This window comes from Falco naumanni, chromosome 5, assembly GCF_017639655.2.
Source record: "Falco naumanni isolate bFalNau1 chromosome 5, bFalNau1.pat, whole genome shotgun sequence".
Taxonomy (NCBI): Eukaryota; Metazoa; Chordata; class Aves; order Falconiformes; family Falconidae; genus Falco; species Falco naumanni.
In genome coordinates, this window is record NC_054058.1 from 66,254,095 (window position 1) to 66,278,650 (window position 24,556).

The 24,556-nt window shown below is 42.1% G+C and overlaps 1 protein-coding gene across 11 annotated transcripts in view; it reads left to right on the top strand.

Moving 5' to 3' along the window:
• CELF2 (CUGBP Elav-like family member 2) overlaps nt 1-24,556 on the top strand; it is a 376,931-nt gene that overhangs the window by 256,092 nt on the left and 96,283 nt on the right. For all 11 annotated transcript variants that reach the window (XM_040595111.1, XM_040595113.1, XM_040595115.1 and 8 more), the window contains one exon: nt 20,956-21,038. In XM_040595111.1, the coding sequence (XP_040451045.1) occupies nt 20,956-21,038 (83 nt within the window). The remainder of the gene's footprint in view (nt 1-20,955; nt 21,039-24,556) is intronic.

Sequence of the window (24,556 nt, forward strand, 5' to 3'; positions counted from 1 at the left end):
ACCATCGTGAGAAAGAGAAGACAAGAAAAAGAGCCTGTGGTAGAGTTGTAGGGGAAGGTTTACTATAGCCAAGGGCCTGAGATGTATGCTGTGTATAAGTGGGGCTTTCCAAAACGGTTGTTTCCATCCTGCTCAGCAGGTTTCTCTTTGTATCTCTATTCTATACCTCTCCTTCCAGTATTTCATTAAACTCTTGAGACATTAGCTTTATGGATCGTTGTGGACACTGAAGTTTTACTTGGGGTTGGAGTCTTGTTTGTTTGTTTGTTTGTGTTTTCTTTGACTGATACCTCCAGTTTTCAATTTTGCAAATGGTTTAGGCCACTTTCCACCGGGCTACCTGTAGGAAAGCACCTGAAAGTGTCACCAAAACCAGTCAATTGTGGGCGACAGATGTGAACCTCGTTTCTGATTCAGATAGAAAACAAAAACCTCAGTGTGATGCTGGAGTGCCCCATAGCTATTAATAATGCCAGCTTGTGTATGAAAGGTAAATACGAAATTATCTCAATTGCATACCCCTTTAATGTTTTTCAGAAAAATTGAGCAAAACTATCAAAATTGTAGTTTCTGAGTCTGTAACCTCCCAGCCTTTATGTTTCCAACAGTGTTAGCTTTCCTTTATGGTCCTGAGCTGTTAGCATGCGATGCCTTTCCGTGCTTTGTGGCTTGCTAGTTCTTGCTTGGGTATGTATTGAGTTAAAAGGTGCTGTGTGAAAGCACAGATTTATTATCGTTAGTATTATTATTATTATTATCATCATTACTTAGATGCTGCCGTTTAAGTAGTTCAAAAAAATCTTGCAACTAAAGGTCAGCATAGCTCGTAGGTTTACAAGTAACGGTACAAGTAACCTTCAGAAATTTCCTCATGACAAGATAAGTGCAGCAATTATATTTAAATGAGTGCCAGAGAAAATTTCACTGTAAACTACATTAGCTGGAGAGTGTAAGAAGATTTAATTGAATTAATGTTACTTACTATCAAATGCTCCATCTAGTGTATTGCCAGGTCTCCTTATTACTAAGAATAATATTTGGCTCATAAAAACCCCTGTTCAACTAAGCACACAGTTCTGATGACTTCAGCAAATGATTAAAGTTAAAGCACGTTCTTCTCTGCTTTGCTGAACAGGGGTAGGCTTGGAGCTGGGAACAGGTATTGGTGTGCGTATGTAAGGCAAAGTCACTGAGCCCTTTAAGAAGGCTGGTTATGGAGAATCCTCTTCCAGATGGTTTTCCAAGTGTCTAATGAAGGTGTGGTTTGGGCAGAAGCGTCCTTCCTAGTTTGAGTGTAGGTGTTGTGGGTAATGGCTGCGCCAGCGATGGAGACGGGCAGCCCGAGCGCGGGTCTGGGTGTGCAGCAGGAGAGGTGATCCGTGATCAGGCAGGGTGATCCATGCTGGGGCTTCGGAGCCCTCCACCAGTAAGAGCAGTAACACGATCGCGATGGCAGAGGGATTTCATTGAGTAATCCTGGCGGTATTTGTAATGCTGTTATTAATGCACAGTTCTTGCTCTCGCATGTTATGGAGGTGCTACAATGAGATCCAGGAAGGTATTTTGTGTGACTTCCTACATAAAAGCAGAAATGCAAATAAGCTGCGTTAACATATTCACATTCTATAAATGGAAAACTCAGACACATGGAAACACAGCGACATAGCCAGAGACATGCTTCAAGCCAGTGATAACGATATCCATGGTTTTCCTTCTCTGCTCTTATGTTTTTACCATCAAGGAGGAAATGTGATATATTGGATGTTTTTGCAGAATATTTTTGAATGTCAAAAATACCATTGAAGTATGTGTCTCCTTTATGTTTGATACTATTTTATTTTCCTTTCATACATGTTCTTGAAAAAGTGAATACATAATTCTAGCAAAAATTACTTTTATGCTCTATTCATTCAGCAACAAAAATGAAAAAAAAAAGTTTGAACTGCTCTTTTATGGAGATGGGGAAACAGTGGAATAATTTCTACAGCAACTTTCTTTATTGTTGGCCGAATCAAATGGCAAAAGTTATTCACCTACACATGTCACATTTTAATGATCCGCATGTCACTCCTGAACTTCACCCACCCGTGTTTATGCATGCAGTTGACATTCTGGTACAATCAGCAAGGCACATGCCATTCAAAGGAGTTACAATCTCCTCTCTGTTTTTGTGGGTTTGTTTTTTTGGGGAAAAAGAGAGAGTAATTGCCCGTGTCAACTGACGCTCATTACACAGAGTTGTTTAGCTCTCTTAAAAAATCATTGATCTGCTTTTCCCTCATGAAAATATTCAAGGTCTTGGTTCACAAAAGAGAAATCAGCATGTAAAGCAGCAGACTGGCAATCTGTGCTGCAAGGAGTCACAGTGCGACATTCTGTGCAGCAAATGCCAGAAGTGCTTGCTATCTGGGGGGAAAAAAAAAAAAAAAAGACAAATATTTAGTAAGGATGAGAAACATTATTACAGTTCAGTCAGATGTGATTTTGGGGAACAATCTGTTTAAAAGTAGGGATTTTTTTTCCTACATCTGTATGTAGCATTGAAGATTGAACATTCTTTAGGTAGCATTTGGCACAAACTATTCCTCTTTCTCCCTAAGTTTTATGGCTTTGTTTTGTATTTAAGGAGGATATTACAAAAGGTAATGTGATGTCTCATTCCCATTGGTATAGTCATGGTTTTAACTTTTGAATGACTCTTTTTGAAATAGGAGGAAGGGAAAAAATAAACATTTGGGGTTTGGTTTTGTTTTTCCCTATAGGGAATGTACAGTATTTAGATTTCATGGAGAGTGCCCATGGCACATAGTGTGCACGCGGCAAGTCAGAAGTGCAGCCGCTCCACTGTGGATCAGGGTCCATGCGCCAGAGATAACAAAGGGACCCAAAATCTGGGGCTCCAGTCCACATGCTGTTATTATCATTTGCTGTTTGTATTGCAGATGCACGTAACAGATTGTACAATATGCTGTGCAAACAGATTGGTAAAATGATCTTTGTCCTGAAACACTGATGGCATAGATGAACGAGAAGGATTGAAAGCGTGCCTGTGCTGAAAGCTGCACAGCCCAGGCGCCAGGGTTTTGGACCCATGTCCTCAACAAAAAGGGCTTTGTGCATCTTTTTTGAAGTAAAGATCTGTTCTTGCTGGTCTGACTGTAAAGGGCTGAAATTTTAAATAAGATTTAAAGAAAAAAGCTTAAAGTTCATTAGCGAATGAGTAGGAGAAGGGAATGTGCCTACTTCTCCCTTTTTTTCCTTCTTTTTTTTTCTTCTCATCTGACACTATTTGCCAAATCAAGCACGTCAAAGGAGCAGACTTCCAGACTTTGGGTAGTTGCTCACAGTATTGGAACAACACCCCAAAAAAGAGGCTGGGGCTTGCAGAGCTGAGGCTTTCATGACCTGACTCTGGGAGGCACTGCTCATGGAAACTCTGACGCTCAAGAAATGACAGTGAGAGTGAGCCTGCAAACTTGGCTTGCTCTCCCTGGGCTGCTCAGGCAGGAAACGTTCTAATACTTAATGTCTTTTTCATCGTCCAGGGCATGTAAAGAGATCATCCACTTATGCCCTGTGTGGTTAAGAAAACCAAGAATTGCTCATCTTACTTATTGAAGTAGCTAATGTGCATTTCAAAGTGCCTAGATGTTAGCTTGTGGGGGAAGGAGGAGTGAACATTAAGATTAATTTGAATGAAAATATTTTTGTGGGAATAGTTTACTCAGTGAATATAGATCATCTGCAGCTGGTAGAACAATGATATAAGCCTGTTTATATGTTTTATTAAATCAATAAACTATTTACATGAAAATGGAGGTGTCTGGATTGTGCAAACAGCTCTTTCAGAGGAGCTTTGCTTAAGGACAAGAAGTGATTTTGCCATTTTGAAGCACTTCTGTTTCTCTTTCATGTGAAAGAGCTCTCTCACTATAATTATTAAAGAAAACATTTTTCAGCTCTGAAGTATTGCTGACATTTTGGCAGTGGCTGTGGCCAGTAGTCCGAGTGATGGGGACTGCTGAGCGATTAGTACTGGAACATCTTGTGATGACTTTGTGGTAAAATACATTTTATACCTGGACAGGACATAAAACTTGGAGCCACACAGTTTCCTGGGTTTGAGGTGCGATGGTACCTGGTCATGCCAGGAGCCAGGGGTTATTGTTCATGGCTGAGCCACTATGGCCTTGGTCAAGAGAGGTGGGTCTCAAGATTGGGCAAGAGATCTCGTTCCAAGGTGCAAAGTTCTCAGGTTTGGAAATCTAACTTAACTGAAAAAAGTTACTGCTGAAGTTAACTTAACTGAAAAAAGATGAACTGCTAGTTCATCCAGCTTGTTGTCTGCCAAATCCACGCTTGTTCTGTTTAGTGGATTCCTTAATGTTTTGTCCAATTTTATTAGGAAGTGGACCATGGGATGCTGTTTCCAAACCCCCACCCCCCCAAGGTTAAATGTTTTATTGTTGTACTGTAAACAGACACAGTCCTAACCTTTTGGTTTTTTGGGTTTTTTTTGTATTTTAGTCCCCCCACCTTTATTATTTTCTGTTGTATAATCCCTGTTCTGTGCTAATACTGATGAATGGGAGAGATGCATTTTCTGTCATGTAAAGTAGTGCTGGGGATAAACTCTGCCTAAGATTTTGGCTGACCCCCTCATCAGGCTTAGCTCAAAAATTAATTTGTCATTACCCAGGTGCGATGCACTAAGCTTTATTGGCATAGAGGAGCGCCACATACTGTATGTTCTTTGGAAGGAAAAAAAGTGGTCATGTAATCAGTGAGACAGTAAACAGTCATTTCCAATCTAGTAATATTTTATATGAACTGGCACTGTATGTTGTATATAATCCATCTTGCTAATCCTTGTTCCACATTGCCTCCCACTTGAGGCCAAGAACATTACAGCTGTGCCAGAGAGTGGGTGGAAAAATAGCCTTATTATTAACCTAAGTTGAAAACATAATGGCTTTTTGAATGTCTTCATTCACAGATGCAGTCATACTAAAATATTTCCCTTAAGTATAGAGAAACAGAACTTTCATTTAAAATCCATTGTCCATGTGTGTTGCAAAGGTGGAAACCTTACAAAAGTGTTGTGAGTGTGCTGTACCTTTTTTTCCCTGTTTTATCTTGTAAATTCCAGTATTCTGTATTAGGGGAGCCAAAATTTTCTTCAAGACTCAGTTTTGAGCAACGTTGCTGCCATCACTAGCATCATGAATGTGGTAAATTAAAGAACACTTTATGCAGTCTTCTCTTTGTCTTAAAACACAGGCAATAACCCAATGGATATTGTAACACACATAATGACTTTTTAGTACCACAGTCAAGCAGTGTTGCATTGCCAATGTCAGTGTTGGTTTAAGTCTCAACCCCAGTGGTGTCAATGAAATCAGGAATAAGAAAACTCCTTAGCACTGATGTAGCATGAAGATGCGGGCATTTTATTCCTTTATTGCAGCGCTGGATGCTCCACCTAACGTGCATGCCATATGTTACATTTAGGCAAGATTATATAGACCATATATGTGTTCATGCATTACATTTCTCAGAAGAGTCATATGTGTTCATTCATTTCCCAAGGATAGATGGTACTATGCTAATTATGCATCGTGCATGCTCCTTACAGGTATTTAAGAAAACTTCTGGGGGTCTTAAACAATAGTCAGCCCTCTAGCTACAGCTGACCGAGAAGTGAACCTCGGCTGCCTTTCTCTGTATGGACTTGGCTTGACCACAGTTCAGCTTCTTTTGGCAAGTTCAATTTCAGATCTGGCTTCGCAAGATCTTTTGGTTTAGTTTCTTCGTGCAATTGATTGACCTTCCCGTAAGAATATAATGTTGAGCAACCACTGTTTGATGATAATTATCCATAATAATTATACTGAAACAAACAGTCCATAGTAATAATACTGAAACAAACAGTGCATGGTGACAGTGGGATCAAAAGCGTTCAAGATGCGTGTGTTTTCTGGGAGCAACCATCATGAAGAGTAGAGGAGGAAACTGCAAGCCTCACCTGATTAACCTCCATAGCACCCCAGAATCCTTGATTAACAAGCAGAACTGGGGGACCTAGCAATGAAGACTGAGTAGATGTGCAGCACAGCGTCACTGGAAGCCACAGGATAAGAAGATGGTGCTCTTGGTCAGCTGTAGTGGTGGTTTGCCTTTCTTTGGTCTGTTACTCCTGTGTATATCTTCCCAGGTGAAATGCGAATCTTCCGCAAACAGCTCTGGGAGGTGTAAGAGTTCCTCTTGAATTGTATTCAGGAGAAAGAAAGGAATGTATCTTGATTGTGCTACTTTATGACTAAGATGAAAAAATGTGTCCCCTTTTAAAAAGCCAGAAAAGGATTCAAACTTCCAGCATGTCAGGCCACGTGTTGTAAATTAGCCTAGTTGTTTTAGAATTCAGAAGTGTTTCAGTGTTTTAAATTGGGCTTGTCTGATATTTAGTTCCACATTTTTGATAACTCTGCAGGACTAATATGTAGCCTGTTGTTGCACATGAAAAGCTTTTTTTATCCTATCTTTTAAGACTGATGGAATGAGAAGAGGGTGACAAGTAATCACTTAGCTGTCTCTAATGCGTATCATAAGCTTTGACACATAGTGAAAAAGTGCAATATGCCGTTCCAGAAATAATTTTGCTATACATTAAGCTTTATCTTTCTTGCATACAAAATGCAAGAGTGAGTAATGCTGCAGTCTGACAGAAGATTTCAAATTGCTTGCAAATATCTTTAGATTTTCCCTAATAAGGCTTAGCAGGAGCCAAAATACTGTGTAAGATGTGAGTCCCAATCTTACCAGGACTGCCCACCAAGCATATCCTTGACTCCCCTATACCCCATCTCTAGTGGGAAAAGAAATTTCATATTTTTAGGACATAATTTTTCAGTTTCTCTGTTGACCTACAGCACTCTGTGGATAAATACAAATCATCTATGAGTAAGGTTTGGTTTGGGTTTGTTGTTTTTTTGTGACAAGACAAGCAACGCTTGTTCCCAGCAAGTACTGGTGGTTGCAAAGCTCATTTGACAATCTAACCTCTAACCTACCATTCCTTAGTTCTTCTTCAGGAAAAGTTGGCATAGTTTTTGCCCAACATAGGTATTTTAAGCAATAACATCTTGAATAAAAGACGAAGGCACACAGTAACGTTAGCTAAAGGATGCTGCTACCAAAATACTGTGATTGTTCAGGTCGGTCCTCATGTGGCCTGAATGCTGATTAAAAGAGCAAGCCTTTTGTCAGAGAAGGAGCAGGGGCTGAAGACAAAACACTGTACAAGGACCCCTTGGATTTTTTTTTATTATTATTTATTTATTTTATCTTGTCATATTTATGGGGGATTTTAGCTTTCCGATAAGACTGAGGACTTTGTTCCAAAGCTGTGTGAGTTTTTTGGTAGCAGAGTACTGTTAAGCAGCACGTCTGCACTACTTTGTTGGACGTGTTCCTGTGGCTGCTGCAGTGACCTGCGGAGAATGCCATACAGAATCGTGCTACTCCAAACGTGATTAGATACATTCCGGATCCGCACGCTCTTGATGCCAAGGAACACTGAATAGTCTCATCTACTTTGCAGACAAGCTTCAGTGTAAGCCCTCCTGCCACTGCCTGCTCAAGGCCACCTTTGACAGCCGCGGGAGCCAACACAGAGCTGTTTAGGCACTCGTTTTGTTCCTTTTCTCTATTTTTCCTTCTCCCTCTGATTAAGTTGCCAATCATCCAGCTTCTTTCTCTTCTTGTCTTGATAAGTTGCCAATCATTTCATACAGCCTATACCACTCCAGCCAAGTATTTCTCTTGTCATAACTTGGAAACAGGCTGCTGGAGATTTATTTTAAATCTTGATCTGATTAAGTGCCGCATCTTGATCTTTGGAGAGCCATAGGGCCTATATATCATGGCACTAGCTTGTTTAGGTGGCTCTGAACGGTATTAATAGAGAACTTGAGACACGTCCCATGGGTCATCCAACATACTCTTGATATTCCCTTCACTTAATAGATACTCAGTATTGGTCAATAGATTTTTTAATGAGTTTTCCAGATTATACATGGTTGATAGTAGCAAGAAAGAAACCATCATTTGTGTGAAGACTTCTGGGGGCAATAACGTATTTATTTGTATGATAAATGGGGGTTTACTGTTTTACTCTGGTTATCAATTCATTTATGCAAAGATTGCAGAGCAGTTTCTTTATTTAGGAAGGTGTTCAAGAAATAAATAGTAATGGGAAATTAAGCAAAGCTGGAAGTGTTTGCCATGAAGGTAAAGTTTTTTTGAAATTAATCTTTGCGAGATAATGAAATAGTTTTATGGGGAAATATGGGAAGCCTGTTTCTGGGAAATCCACAGATAGGACCAGATAAAACTTTGGAAGAATTACATGTGGAAGCATAATGCTGTCCTCTCTGAGAGGCAAGCTTATCTGAATTTCCCTGCCTTTGACAGTTTTATAATTCTATTAAAACTGCTTTCCTAGATTTGCAAGATAACACTTTCCCTCAGTATTCATACTTTGTTAGCTAATTTTCCAGTCACAAGGAAAAGACTGTATGAATCATCTTAGCTTTTCTCTCTCATTTTGAAAGTACGTGCGTTACACGTCTATTCTGCATCTCCTCTCACTGCTTTAACATTAGTGAATCATCATCAGGCAAAAGTAAAGAACAACAATAATAAACTGGGATAAAAATCTCTTACTACAAGTATTTTCCTTGCTCCTACGAGGCTGCCTGGGCAGGGCGAAATATGAGCTGCATTTCTTCATCAGGATACTTTTAATTTTTACACTGTTAGGCTGTGCAAAACAAGATGCTGTACACGGGGCAAAGGTGAGTCAGGCTGGGAGGCTGTTGGGAGATACATCTCAAATACCTTTGAGCTTGAGCTTTCTGAGCGTGGATCCCACACACAGAGTGTGCTCTTCGTTCTTATTGCTTGTGCTCATTAAGCGCTGTCATTTATTTTTGTGTGTCTGCACAAATATATGGCTTTATTACTAAAGTGGTTTGTTTATCTTTGCTGCTGCTGCATTTATTTTAGCACTCATCTAAACAATTAATTAAGGAAACACTTGAGTGCCGAATACACTTCTTCAGATGCCACTCAGTTGTTGGTTTTTTTTATTTTTTTTTATTTCCAGGAGCATCAAGCATTTTTAAAAAAACATCTTTTGCATTTTTTTTCTACCCATGCCTTTTTCCCCCTTTGTTTGAAGCTTCCACAGGCAGAGTATATTGCTTTGAAAGATCATGGGCCCTGTTGAGAGTTCAAAGTCAAGTAAAGATGATGCTTAAAGTTCAAAGGCTCTGTGGAGTTGCATCCTCATCTGCATAAAATTGTTTCAACCAACTAGAAAGATAGAAGAATTGCCAGGAAATTCTGCTATTTCTTTTAAATTCTTATTATTGAAAAAGCTTAATTGGAGAATAAATGTGTCCCTGCTAACAAGTTCAGGGAAAGTGAAGCTCCTTAGATGAAACACTGCTTGAAGGTGTACACAGTGTAGGAAAGATTTGACATGTGCTGTGACCCTGTGAGAGTGAAACTGTGAATGCCCAGAAATCAATACAAGATAAGTAAGGGTTTATAATGTTGGAGTCAAGAAAGAAATGAAAGTGTTTGACTTCATCTTGGGCAAACAGAGCAGGGAGTTTGAGCTATTCAGGCGATGGATTTAGACCCAAGTTTTAAAGATGGGGAAAGCTAACACATTTCTAAGAAAAAAACTTTTAAAATAGATGAAAATTATCTCCCTGAAAGTAGTGTGTGTATTGTAAGAAATCATGACTTAGGGTGGAGGCTTTGTCAGTTCTTTGACCGGCTGAGGATGGAGCCCCCTGTTAGATGGCTTGGCCAAAAGCAGTCAAATATGGGGTTGGGGGGTGCTGGGCAAAGTAGGTTTTCATTGATTTTAGTTCAGGGTACTTTGAGGCAATATTTAACCCAAAAGTTGTTCCCGTGCTGCTTAAGCACCCCTTAAGCCAGTTCAAATGTCTTTGTATTGATTTCTTCCATGTCATATCAGCAAATTCTTGGAGGAAGCATGCCAGGCTGTATTGCGCTAGGTGGAAGCAGCATCTGCAAGAATTGCCCCGCTGTTACTCACATCACTGTTACTGCAGTATCTTTTCACCTCACTTTTTTTCCTTTTTTTTTTTTTCTTTTTTCTTTTTTAAAAATTTTAAAAAACAATTGCTTCACAGTAATTCTTTGAGCTCAGGACATTTTATTCTCTCCACTTGACAAGGTGAAGCTAGGGCACAGGGAGATTAAAGGCCAGATTGTTCAAAAGCATTGGAAGACTCAGATGGGCCTTGAACATCACTCTCAGAAGAAATTCAGCATCCTATTCCTAGAAATGAATTATCCAAGGTCAGATTTTTAGATTCTCTTGCAAAAATGGTATCCAGGTCTTCCAAGGCCAGGTAAGTGTTGAAACCAAGCCATACACTATGTTCTTACCAAGTTTTGGGGTAAAGGACAGGGTTGGGGTTTTGTTGTTCTTTTTTTAATGGGTTTTCATGAAGTGTCAGCAGCAGCAACCTTTCCACCCTGTGCCTTCTTTTAGAACTCCTTCTCCCTGGACCTCTTCCTCCTTTGTCTCTTTGTACTGCGAGATCTGGCTTTTCCTGTACTGTCTTTAGAAGACACAGGCTCAGAGTTCTAGAGCTGTCAGGGCTGTGGGTAGATGAGTGGTCTTGTAATACTGAAGGAATGCAAGAAATTTAAACAAAACTTCATTGTGTCAGATACAACAGGACTGGATAGACTTTAACTTAAATAATGCATCATTATATCAGCTTTTGAATTCATAAATTTCTTGATCTACTTCTGAAGGCAAGGTGTGACACAAGACATTATTATTGTCTTGCATGTCTCTGACAACGTGGGCTGTGCTGAGGTTTTAATGTATCTGGTTCTGTTTCTAAAAAAAAAAATAAAAAATCTGTGTTATTGCCATGAAAAAACTAAAGTACTTGTGTGTGAAATTTGTTAGTGAACGAGAGCTGGTTCCCAACTAACGGGTACAATGATAAAACGGTAATTTAACTGATGTTGTCTACTGAGGTTAAATAAGCTTGCAATGCATTTCTGAGGAAGTTAAGTTCTGTTAGATGGGATGCCGCGGACAAGTCACTTAGATTCCTTTATTGCCATTTCTCAGAAACACAGGCTGGCTGATGTTGGAAGGGACCCCTGGGATTCATCTCATCCAACCCCTGCTCAAAGCAGGGTCACCTACAACAGGTTACTCAGGGCTGTGTCCAGGTGGGATTTGAATATCTCCAGGGATGGAGAGTCCACAGCATCTCTGAGCAAACTGTGCCAACATTTGATCACCCTTACAGTAAAAATGTTTTTTCTCATTTTTCAATGGAATTTCCTCTGTTTTAATTTGTGCCCATGGCCTCTTGTCCTGTCACTAAGCACCACTGAGAAGGCTTCATCTTCTTTACTTCCTCCCCATCAGATATTTATAGACATGGATAAGACCCCCCTGAGCCTTTTTGTCTCCAGGCTGAACAGTCCCAGCTTTTTCAGTCTCTCTTCATATAAGAGATGCTCAAGTCCCTCCATCATCTTTATCACCATTCACTGGACTCCCTCCAGTATGTCCATGTCTGCCTTGTACTTGGGAGCCCAGAACAGGACACAGCACCCCAGATATGTCTCCGCAGGGCTGAGCAGAGGGCAAGGATCACCACTGAGCTGCTTGCAGTGGTCTGCCTGGTGTGACCCAGGACGCCATTGGCATTTAGCCAGTGAAAGTGATTTCTGATACAAAATGTAAGTTTTTAATAGTGACAGTGCAGGTGTATAAATTTCAATTAACAAAGTCAAAGATTTGAAGATCTGAAAGGGATAGTTTTATGGTAAAACTATGCTATTCTGAGGTTTTTTCCTCACTACAGAGTTGCCTCCTAGTTGAAGTACAATTTGAGTGGTTCCTCAGGAGTCGCAGTGCAATTAGAGATTTCATCAGAGCAGTGATCTGGAAGTGTTATCAGGGAAAACCAGTCTTTAGTGATCTTTCTCAGGCATTCAAGTGAGAGAAAACACAGAAGGAAATCCAGGACTATAAGATGTGTGTGCCTAGGAAGTTGCATTTGCTACTGGTGAGTGTCAGGGTTGGAGACTGTAGGGCTTTTGAAATGTCATTAGGGAAAGATGTCTCCCTGCCTGCATTAATTTATGTAAACATGATCTTTGTAGAGTCTTTCTGAATTGAAATACAGTGTCACAGCAGTTTTCAGCTGTAAGAATGGATTAATAAGGGAGCACATCTTAATTTTTCATTTCCATTTTTTTTAGAATCTGTTCTCTGAACCCTCTTTCTCTACTATATCCAAAGACGTGTTTAGCAGATGGTCAAAGTTCGGAGTTAACTTGCACAGATGACATGTTAATTCATTTCAAAGCCAATAAACTCAAATCAGGCATTGTTACCTGGTCAAGGAAAAAGGAAGCAATGGCCATCTGCTAGGAAGAAAAGTGTAGGGATTTGTCTGAGGGGAGGAGAAAGTGATTTAAAGATTAAAGAGAATTAGTGCAAGAGTAAGAATGAAAAGAAGAAAAGAAAAGGTAAGGGGGAAACGAGGAGAAGGCAGCATAAGAAATAAGTGATTATTTGTTTTGTATTTTCATTTAGATGTCCCCCCCAAATTCAATATTGCTTTAGGGTGCAATGTATATACATAGTGACAGGCCTTGTTTAGAATGATTTCCAATTAAGAAAAATGTTTCTTGTTTTGTCTATATTTTGAGTATATCATTTTCTATATTTTACAGGCAGGAAGTACAGTGACTTCCCAGTGGAGACTCTTTAGAGCTAGAGGCTAGAACAGCATCTCCCCACCCTCTCCCCTTGAGATCTTTTTTCCCAAAAGCTCTGACACGCAGGTTTTATTGTAAGCTGTATGGACTGATGTATAAGATCCCAACCTACCCCTGAGATCTAGAAATGTGAATGGACCAAACATGAAGTCAACAAGAGGCACTGAGCAGCTGCTTTGTTTTTCTCGCTGGCGTTTGTTGACTGAGAGCCTTCCGTCTCGCAGGGCTGGGAAAGCAATGCCTCTCTCAAGGGACTTACACAAGGGGCTAGCAGAGGAGGAACATCCCAGGCCAGGCCAGTGGTGTTTCCATCGACCCACAGATCGGGGTGTTGGTGCAGTGCTGACGTGTGGGTCCAATGCCACTGACTGCTCACCTCTATCTCCACAGCATTTTCTGCGTTTGTTTGGGCGTCTCTCATCCGCTAGTCAGCCCAGACCATTACAGCTCAGCTTACCTCCCGGTGTGCAGCAGTGGCTCCTTTAGGGACAGATTAATTAATAATGACATGAAATTACCTCAGTGCTATAAACCTGATTTCTATGTATTTATTTACCCTGCCACCACGTAGGTAATCTAATTCTGCATCTGCTTTTTTTCCCTCCTTTATGACCATCTAGTGCAAATATCGAATGAGTATTGCCAAGCAGCAAATGTGGAAGTTGGTTCCTTTCTTGAAAAGTAATCCAGAGAGTGCCAGCGTGCCGGCCATTCGCTTCCCGGTCATTATGCAGTCAGCAGGAGAGTGCAGGAATCTGCAGAAACTGTCATTGTCCTATATGAAAAAATATACATTGAAATTCTTCAGATACTTTTACAGCTATTAGCCATTTTAAACTGTTTAATATAAGTGGCTTATTCAGAAAGCAAGAAAAGCAGATTCTGGCAATTTTGCCCTTGATATCTTTTCTATCTGTGTCGCACTTTAGTCAAGATTTACATAATAATGGGTAGGGAAGTGTTGTGGCACATGAACCGGTGCGTATTAGCTCTTAGTTGCTTTCCCAAAAGGCTTGAAAATGCAGCAGATTTAATCTAGGTCAAAAAGAAAGAAAAAAAAAAAAAAAAAAAAGGGAAAGGAAAAAAACCCACACTTCCATTTTGTAGGCAGAGGACATTTATAGAGAGCATTCGTATTCACAAGGGTACAGGAATGACAGAGTGCGACTCCTCCAAAAGAGCTCCCCGGTGCAGCTGAAGGCTGACAGCAAACTAGGACTTGTGGCCAATTAACAGAAAGGCCGTCATAACTTGCAAGGCATGGAGAGAAAAAATTGAGCTCCATGGGATCATTTTTCACCGGCCATTTACGGGGCTGTTACTGGCCTGGAGCATTTGTGCTTTAATGCGATCGGGGCGGTTTGGGGCACGCTGGAGCTGGTGTGTTGCCACCCTGGGTGTTACAACCGGGAGGAAAAATAGAGCACAGGGTGGAATTTGGCACGTCCCAGTTGTGAATCCTTCTCGCATGTGAGCCCCTGCCTACATTCAGCTAACATATTAATATTAGAAGTGGCATTGCTATAATATGTGCTGTCATTAGCGTGGCAATGCGGTTTCCTGGCTGGTGACAGGATTGGTAATACGGTTTCCATCAGGGTGCCAATTATATCAAACTATTAGCAAACCTGAGCTAATTGGGAGGCGGCATCGTTAAAGGTTGATTTCTGCAGTATAAGGCAATTCTGTCAGGGATTGCTTCAGGAGTGAATCATTGCCTTCGTATTCTCGAGTGACTCCGTATACAACAGAGCAAGAGGATGGTGCAGGTAGGAATCAAAATGCATCCCTGCCTCAGCCACCTTCTTTCTTTGTTCAGCAGAATTACAGAAATAGTGGGATTTTTGTTTCTGGAAACGTTTGCTTTCATTGTCAGGATTGTCTGTATTTGCTCTTCAGGCACTTCAGGTCTTTATCTGTTTCTGTGTGGAGTCACCCAACCAAATTCTCTAAGCTATGAAAAACCTCTCCCAGTGCTAAACTGGTGTCTTCCATGCAGGTTAGCTATTGCACTAAAATCTGTAATACAGAAGAAATGCCAGATAAGGTTCCCATTTCACCACAACAAATTGAACAAATGTGGAAAAGCTTGTTGCTCAACCATGCACCTGAACTCCTGTAGCAATAGGTCTTTTCAGTGGCTTTACTGGAGGAGAATTTCTGATGTCTTCATTGCCTTTTGGAAAATGACGGTGTAAGTCATGGTGGGTTTGGTTGCAAATCACACTGTTCGGGCAGCTGTTTGTGATTTATGGAGCAAATCTTTCAGCATTCCGGTGAACAGCTGGAATGCAAGAGACTCTGAAAAGGCAGCGCTCTTAAATTGCAGTGTAATGTTTAAATTTTGCTAGTGGAAGAGTGAATGTGGAAATCAGGAGAGGAACATTTGGAAGGGGGGAAAAAAAGAAAAAGAAATCCCCCTTAATTTAAACTAGCTTGAACTGCGCTGGATTGACAAGAAGCTACTGTCCCCATTGAGATTCCGAGCTTGTATGAAGCCAGCACCTGTTCTGCTTGCAAATGCACACACAAAAGTGAGCTTCATTCACAGAAAGAAAGAAACATAGCGGGACTTCAGTCATTTAGCCTTCCAGTGCCTTCAGTCCCTTGATCTGTCAGCCCCTTAGAATTCAAACGGAGCCTTTAAAGGAATTTTCAATTCACAACATGATGACTTTGTTGATGTCCTGAATGTGAATGTATTTTGAATTGAATTTGTCTGCCAGGATTCCATTACTCGCTAAAAGAATACAGAGTTCAATCATCAGATAATCATTATAGCTGTTTTGAAGTGTTTATTTTATTAGTCTAGAAGGTAAAGCAAATTTCATACTTTTAAGTTGTTGCAGGCTTTGCAGGCGCACTGATAAGCTCTTGTATTTCTATACCCTATGGTTAGGGTTCACATACTGGCAGCAGGTGATAATATGCACAACGCAGGAGAGATCCAAACTAACAAATTTTGACAGTTGAAAACTATAGAAACTCATAAATCAGACGGATGAATGAGGGGGGTGTGTGTGTGTGTGTGTTCTCCTCTATCTTTTCTCTTTTAATTCCCGAAAGTTAATTTCTCAGGCCTGAGAAACTTGAACATACTTTACTTCATGCAAATCAAACCCTTAGACATCTTGCAAAACAATGTGGTTTCATTCCTGCCCGCATTCAAGGGTTATTTTCTCATATCGATGCACATGTGTAACTCCTGGAAACTTTAACCTAGGAATCACATATTTGGTTTAGGGAGCTGTAAGAGACTTTTTCATACCCGAAGCAAGATGGAGGTTGCCGTATTCATTCAAGCATGAAATCCTGGCTGAGAGATTAAAGCCTCTTACACAGATCCCAGTGCTGTTAAATGCCAGCCAGGACTGTGTAAGCCACATCTCCAAGTGGAAAAGAGCTTCCTTTTGTTAGTGGTTCAAAATTAGGAAAGTAAACATCTCGCACGGAATAATTAGTCTGTGTTTGAATTTGGAGAATGTGATAAAAATAACGACACCATGGAGCTCCTTGTGATGCCGTGTGGCTGTGTCTTACAGCCTAACAAAGCCATGTCTGCTCATCTGGGTGGGTGGGGGCCAGGGTTTCACATGTAGCTAATTTGAGTCGTAGAGCAGAAGTTGCACCGGAGAGAAATCCCGTTGCAGGACTTCTCACAGGTCTTAGGAAAATACCCGCTGGCTCATAAGAGGAATGGCATTTTTTGAAGTTTCACAGTGAAAACTCTGCAATTCGTTGTAACTCCGCAATGCGCACAAACGCCCTCCAGAAACCCAGGTTCACTGCCAGCAGAAGTTCATGGGTGCAGTGGGGTGAGGTCCTCACCATTTGCTCTTATTTGGGACCATCCCTAAATTCTAAATGATCGCTGTAGTGCAGCTGTGGCTTTATGATCCCCATGTAATCCATTGCTGCCATCTTTGACGGTGACTCACATAAAGCTGTTTGTAGCCATATGCAAAGCTGTTTGCCCCTGTTGATGTCTCGCTAAGCAGGTTTCTGTGGAAATTAAATAAATAAAATCTCCACCACTGGTGCTAATTGGTGCCTTTGGCAGCTTGAGCAGGGGCTTGTGAATTGAATGTGTCATGGAGAATTGAATGTGTCAACTCTCTCCCAATGGCTAGGACCTTGAGGTCTTTTTCTGGCACTAAATTTCCTTTGAAAAAAAGAAAAAGGGGGGGGGGGGGAGGAGAGGGAGAGAAAACAAGCTGAAATAAGAGATCTTTTCCCTTTTTTTTAATGAGCTGTTGAAGTTGAGCATTGTAGTGTACACACTGCAGCGTTTTCTCGTCAGATGCTCTGAGAGGTAGGGCTGGTTCTGCCTTTGTTTCTCAGGCATCCCATTTGTTGCTGTTAGACGCTGTGCAGCACGGGGTGGCAGGTTTTATTCAGTCTGTTCAAGCATCTGGCAGGATAGCCATGAGGTTGTTGCTGATGTCCTTAAGGGACTGGAGGGATCCGCATGATTCATTCAGTATTTTTTCTAGGTACAAAGAAGAGATGTCTTACGCAGTAGTAAATATACGTTCCAAGTAGAGCACAACCAACTTAGCAAAACACAGGAGCTTTGCTGCCTTGGAGGCACTGACTGGGAGCACAAGCTCCTGTTCCTTTGGTCGAGAAGATGCTAACACATGTGGAATTAAACTGGGCTGTATTTCAGGCTGTTGAGGATCGGCAGAACCGTGTCCACACACCAATTCAGCTTTTAAGTTGTCCTGACTAGGAGGGGAGAAGGTTATCACTGTCAGGCTTTGAGTTATTTAGATGTCAGAAAAGTTTAGTTGTGGTTTGAGCTGCTGTCGAGTTTGTTGGTGATGAAGCCAAAATTATGTGTGCAGGGAGCTGGGGAGAGGAGGGTTAGGTTGGTTGGGTTTTTTATTTTTTTCTTATCTCTCAGTAGGAAATGTACATTTTCTTTTCCAGCGGAGTCACTGATTTGTCTTCAGCAATATTATGTTCTCTGGGAAAATGGAGGAAGAAAAGTAGTTTCCTAGTTGTCTTTCAGCAGGGGCCAGCTACCAGTCCTAAAACACAGATTAGCCCTGTCCTCTTACACAGGCATCTTCCCTTCCAATATTTCTGTAGAAAGGACTGAATTTGGTTCTTTCTCTTATGGGATGTAGTACTGAGCCAAAGGGATTTTGCACTGGAGGCATCTTCAAAGCCAGCGGTTTGCATAACTTGGCAGCGGGCACATCTGGGAAGTCCATAGGCTGAGCTGGAGTGTTTTCTTCAGGACTGTGTGCACTTCTGCCTTTTCTGTTCTTCTGTATTTTTTTATTTTCTTTTTCACTCCAGCCCTGACTGCTTTAGCAGATAGCTACAGAATCAGGTGTCCACAACTGGTGCCTGTGGTCTCCTTAGACCACAGCAAACCGTCTCTCGTTTCGTTGTGGGGTGTTTTTTGGGGTTTTTGTGTGGTTTGGTTTGTTTTGTTTGGGTCCCGCTGCCCCCCCTCCCCCAAGAAGATGCAAGCAAAATGAGTCCAGAGAAAGATTTTATATGTGTGCATTTTCAGATGTGTTGGTCTGTGAGCTTAAAAGTCTCCATTTTTGTCAAGGTCTGATGACCTGGTGGAGACATCTGCACAGCTCCCATTAAGCTACTGTCTTCTCCCAGACCTCATTCATAGAGACATTTTTCTCTCCTGCATTGTTACTTCCCAAAAATGACTAGTTAAAGGGTATTTCACAGCATATTCATCTTTCAAGTGTGGTTCTTTCAAGTAGTGCCAAGAATGATAAACCAATAGATTTCAAACTTCTCCTTATCGGAATAAACCCACAGAGCTGAAGTAAAAAAATGAAACTGTTTGGACCCATGGTAAAAGATACGACAATTGCAAAGTCATGAGTACTGTTTGATATTTTCCCCACTGAATCCTCTCTCCTGGCTAAAAAGCTCTTTATTAACAAGCTAATAAATCAAATTAAGAAACAATAGAAGACAGACATTGGAGCTGGCTGGCAGGATAGAAAAATGTCACAATGTTGTCTCAAAGTCACACTAATAAATATCACAAACTCAGATCTGTTTCCCATTTTCATTCTGGAGTAAAATAATTTACATGTGGAGAATTTGCCAGTGGAGTAGAAGGTTTAGAAACACTCACAGGAAGCACAGACCTTTCACAGGCTGCGGCTGTCTGTAGTGCTCATCCCTGCCGGACAGTGTTCAGTTCACTGATATCATTATTAAACCATCTCTATTGTAAACTGTGAAATTTTAAGGAACCTGTTGGCGGTATGAAAAATGTTCCTCCAAACTGCATTAAGTCCTCATTACCTGCCTGCCTACGTGTTGTGTTGCCTGCGTGGGCCACCACCACACAGTTACTTAAAGCGTTCTTTAGCTGTGTTCTTCTCTGCGCGCTTCCTCCTGGGTCTCCTGTGCTGTTACGGGGATGCTGCAAGGTTGAGCAAAAGAGGGAAGGTCAGGTGGGAGGTGGTTCGTCACCTTGGTCAACATCAGGGAGCTGATGCAAGCAACATCTTTGCTCACTGCCCAGAGGAGCAGTGTCGTATTTTATCTGTGTCGTGCTCCAGCGGAACACTGAGGCTCAAGAGCTGGAGTTTCTTCTATGTATCCTTTGGTTTTAACTTTCTCCAGGATTGTAACAAATCTCTGGGATTAATACAATACAATTGGTTTGTGATTCTTCAGTAAAATCTACATCATCTTGTTTGATATGAAGTAGATTTTTATTCCAGTAGCTGCTTCTGCCTCCCAGCCATCATTGCCCAGCACGTTTTCCCTCTCCCCAGAGCAGCTGGGTCACTGAGCACCCCATCTGCAGCCACAGAGCTCTATAGGAGTTTTGGGGTCTCTTCTTAACGTGACACGGCTCCAAACCAGGGGCTGCCCATGTCCATGGGACAAGGGCTGCGTTCTGCCCCACCGCATTTCCCCTATGGACAGAGCAGCAACAGATCAGTCTCTAAGGGTGCTCCTGCATCAGTGATTAACTGTGCTGGGTGGGAGCTGTTTAAGTGGGAATTTTCCTGTGCATATACCTGAAATCTTATGTTATTCACAGAAACATGCAAGCGATGCTGTCAGAGTGGTTTCCCGCCCACTGGAAGCAGAATTAAGGTCACAAGCTGGGGTAGTGTGTTGAGCATCCCCTGCAATATGGATGCAAGATCCTCCTGCAGCAAGCTCTCACAAGTGCCCCACACGTGCCTAGGAGCAGACTTTGTTGCTGTGGGACATTACAGATTGTAGCAAGTCAGATCCTGGTCCTTGTTGCTTTTTCCCGTGCCTCTCATGTTCTAGCTTTTCCCTAAGGATCTACCTATGAGCTCTGACCTCACCCTGGGGCTGGTGTGGAGCAGCCTGGGTTGTGTGCGCTGTGGGAAGAATTACTTTAAAAGTTTGCCACGGAGAAAGTGGCAGCAACATGTTTGGTCCCACAGACCACCCATTTGGACCATGCTGCCAAAGGCAAAACCATAGGATGAAGGCAACTAAAACCATCTGCTTTACTGAAGGGTCGGCAGGCGCAGGGTGAACAGAGCCTCACTTAATGCTGGCAGCCATCAGCAGCCTCCACTATCCCACAGTGGCAAATTCTCCTGTCACTTATTTTTCATTTTTGCAACTGAGATAAGTGTCCTACCTCCAGTCCTACCTGGTTACAAATAGGGGGGAACAAACCGTAGCTCTTACATGCAAGACCCTTTAAATAAGGTCCTGCTTTAACCCGATTTTTCGCCTGGAATGCAACAATAAATTCCTTCTGCCTGAGCTTGCCATGCTGCTTATATTCAAAGTATAATGGGGAGCCTTCAGAAAATATAACCTTATTTACACTGTACAAAGCCAATTGGATTTTGGTTAACTTAATTTCTAAGTGATTACAGTTCGCTAACAACGTAGGTGTGCTATAGATGCAATGCGCAGCGGTGACTCTTTATTTTAAACCATACAAGCTTTCTTTTATTCATGTCATTCAGGCAGCCTCATGATAATTCACATTTCCAGCTTTCATAATATGTTGTTCAACCACTGTTTTTTCTCCCTCCCTATTGTACTCTCAGAAATCATACTCACTAATTTCTGAAAGCTTTTCATTTCTCTCTATAGGTTGTTGTTTCGTAACATTTTATACAAGAAAAGCTGCTCTTGAGGCACAGAATGCACTGCACAATATTAAAACTTTACCTGGGGTGAGTACATTTACTTTTTGATCCTAATTATTTTATCGCCAGCAAAATAGCCCTTTTGCTCAAAATGCTGCTTGGTACCCCAAATGACCTTGGTCCCTTCGAGGGAGGGTGGCTAACCTGATGGTCTGTCCTGTAACAGTGCCAGTCCTGTAGCAATGGCATCATCTCAAAAGGCTCTTTCTGTATGAAGTCCCTTGGCTGGCAATGGTGCTGATTCCTGCTGACCAGAGGCAGTTACTGAAGTGCAATGTAGATTCAATTTTTTTATTATTATAAGGGGGAGGGAGGGTCGGGGGGGGGGAACCATATGGCAGAAAGAGGCTGCACCACTGGGACTTCTAGTTTGAAAAGGGAGAAAAGAGGCAAAGACAAACTACAGCCAACTTCGTTAACCGCAGCCTTTATCCACATGATTTCTAAACCACCTGACTGCTTTGGTGTGGTGGCTGTGCGTCAGGGTACCGCAGAACGTGGTACTGTGTAGCTACTTGCACAGTGTCACCCTGTTCCCTGCCACCACCTCACCTCAAAAGTGTGTTCTCACTGGTACCTTCCACCGCTGGCTGAAATGGTTGTGGTTAGGTTGTACAAGCTGTAGCTTGCGTTATCATCCGGTATGACAGATTTAAGTTACAGGGCCAGAGAGGAGTATATCGCTGGTAATTGCATGGCTTCACTCAGGAAGCTTGTTCTAATGTTGTCATTTCTTCTGCTGAACGTAGCCAAATACTTTGGGGATGGGAAAGGGAAAATATAAAGGATGGAGGTATATTCCCTCTTGATGTAGGGGAAGTGTTGGAGTGTATGCTTACAGACACAAAAAGAAATAAACGTATACAGCACTGTATAAATAAATAGAACAGTGACTGGACTGACAGTTATATGGCCAGAATCTCCTTTAGTTCCTGCGGGCTGTATGTGAAATTGGACACTGTGTTTGAAAAACTCACATCTGGCCAGTTCGCTTTATGCAACTCCTGTTAGGAAAGCCACCTCACCTGTCAGTGAAATGAGCAGCGTAGAGAAGTGTGTTGGACCTGTGAGTCCTGCTAATTCGCCACGGTAAAATGGGAGTCCTCTGTCATTTGCAAGTAAAAATGCTGAAAGCGGTGGTAGGAAATCTGCAGATGTAGGCCAGCTGTGAGAAAATAAAAGAAAATTTGTGGCACTTCAGATTCAAGGGATGCTTTGCGGCAATGAGCCCTTGCAAGGGACCTTACAAGCCTCACAGTGGCAGGCTGAGCTTTTGGAGGTTTAGAGGATGGCGGTGCCACCCTCAGAGAGAAAGGAAGGCTCTGAGAGATGATTCCCTTTGAGATCCCTTCAGAGCTCAGGCTGAAGCTCAGCATCCTCTGGCTCTGCAGCCCCAGTTGTTGGTTCCCGTCCCCAGTGCCAGCAGATGCTGAGCCCTTGGAGGAATGCTCACTAACCCAATTCAGCTAATGTTGCACTGAACCCAACTTGTGTGAATGCTCTCCAACATACCTGGAGTCAAATGGCTATGCTGATGGGCTGGGTAGGATGGACACTCCAGAGCGGGTGGTTCCGAGCCGCTGGAGCAGGATGCTGCCCAGCTAGCATCCCTGGGGCCAGGTAGGGTGTGGGACCCTACACTGAAGCTCTATCACAAGATCTCTACATCACCGCAAGAAGCTGGGAGGGTCCTTTTGTTTGCTCCTCTATTCTTCCCTGAGCCCCATGAGCTGGCTGCTGTTTTGAAAGACCTTAGTGATCCCAGCGAGTGACTCGGGGAGGGGGGAGGCAGGCTCCCTCCCCGACTTCCTCATGTACAGGCGGCAAACCTGGCTCAGCTCTGCGTCGCATCTTGCTTGAGCAGGGCATCATTTTCTCCTCTGCTTTTGTACAGCTAACGAGCATGCAGCAGTTAAAGCGACTACTGTACCTTTTGATTATTTTTTTACTAAAGCTCAGAAAGATATTTTTTTTCTAGTGCTTTCTCTAGCTCTTTGCCATTTAAAACGGATCTTTTTTTTTAAACTGTTTTTCTGCCCTGACTGAGGTTGCAAACTTTTAAGGAAATATGACAATTACATTCCTGTGACTCTGGGGCCTGGGCTTTAAGGTATACCTGATGCTGCCAGAGATGTTAAGATTTTACTTTGAGGTAAGTAGTTATACCTACTTCTTAAAAGAGACACCTCTAGTAAAGAGGAGCGACTCGAATGCAGACCCGTTACTTCTCTTTGAGAGTGATTCAGCACTTATTATATAGCAGAATGTGTATTTTGCACGTGCCATAGGCTGACATTCAGCCTATATGGTGATACAGTTACACTGCATCTGTGCTATCCCAAAATAACTTCCTTTAAGCATGTTTTAAAGTTGTGGCACATGTGCTGAAAGCTTATACGAATTTTTGCAATTTCCATGTTGTTAGCCCTTGCCCGCTAAGCAGCTTTCACCTAAGGAGCAGGAATGGGTAGCGGGTAGGTCTGTGTGTGAAACAATCTCAGAGCAAATAGAAGCACTCTGCTGGCAGGGTTACAGCATGGGGTGGATTTGGATCAGGTTCATTTGGGCACCAAGTATCAATCTGGCTCCAGTAAATGAGATACGGTGTGGTGTGGAGGAGGTTCGGTGATAAGGTGTCTTCTGGAAACAAAAGAACCTGTGCCTTCCACTGTTAGTGTAATACCACCGTGCGTCAGGTAAGAGGCACCCTTAAATAACCCAGGAAGAAAGTCTGAAAGCAAAGGCAGGTGATGTGTTAGTGTAAGGTAGGGAGTGATGGCAGATGCAGGCACAGGGGCTGCAGGGATGCTGTGGGGGCTGGACCTCACCTGCATTTTGCCTGTGTGCAGGTACAACCCGTGCTGCTGCAGAAGCGTGGGAGAGAATGCCTCTATGTCCATTAAGTGATAGGGGCCAGGTTATTTTGGGGCTTACTCTATTCATTTCTTAAACGCAGACCTACTCCGCATGAGTTGGCAAGCAGGGTTTGGATGGGCACTGGTGAAGCCAAAAAAAGTGAGGGGTTTGGTGTGACATTTATCCCCATTCCAAGACTGCACAGTCAGTTTAATTTAGGTAGGAGCTAAGCCTGCAGCCTGTTTCTGTATCTATTTTTTGTGTGAACCTCATCCTTAAGAGAGACATGAAAACACCAGCGCTTTATCTGCTCCTTTGAGCCTGCACCCTTTTAGTGGACATGAAGAAAATAAGACCAGACAGAAATGATTAATGCAGAATCTTGGAAGAAAATATTGCAGGGTGCCTTGCTGTTTGATTACAAGCCTTGGAATTAGTCAACATTTCCATAATTCTAAACCAATATACACCTGTTTTCCCACTGTGATGTGAAGGCACAACTTAATTTAACAGAAACCCCGCTGTGCTAAATCTCTCATTAAATACCAAGCTAGTTCTGTAATTTAAAGTTGCAGCACCACTATTTTAATGGAATTGCCTTTGTATTATAAAATTAATAAGAAGTTAATGATGCACTTTGCTGTATTCTCTCAGATTTTTTTTTTCACAGCAACAACAACAAAAAAAGA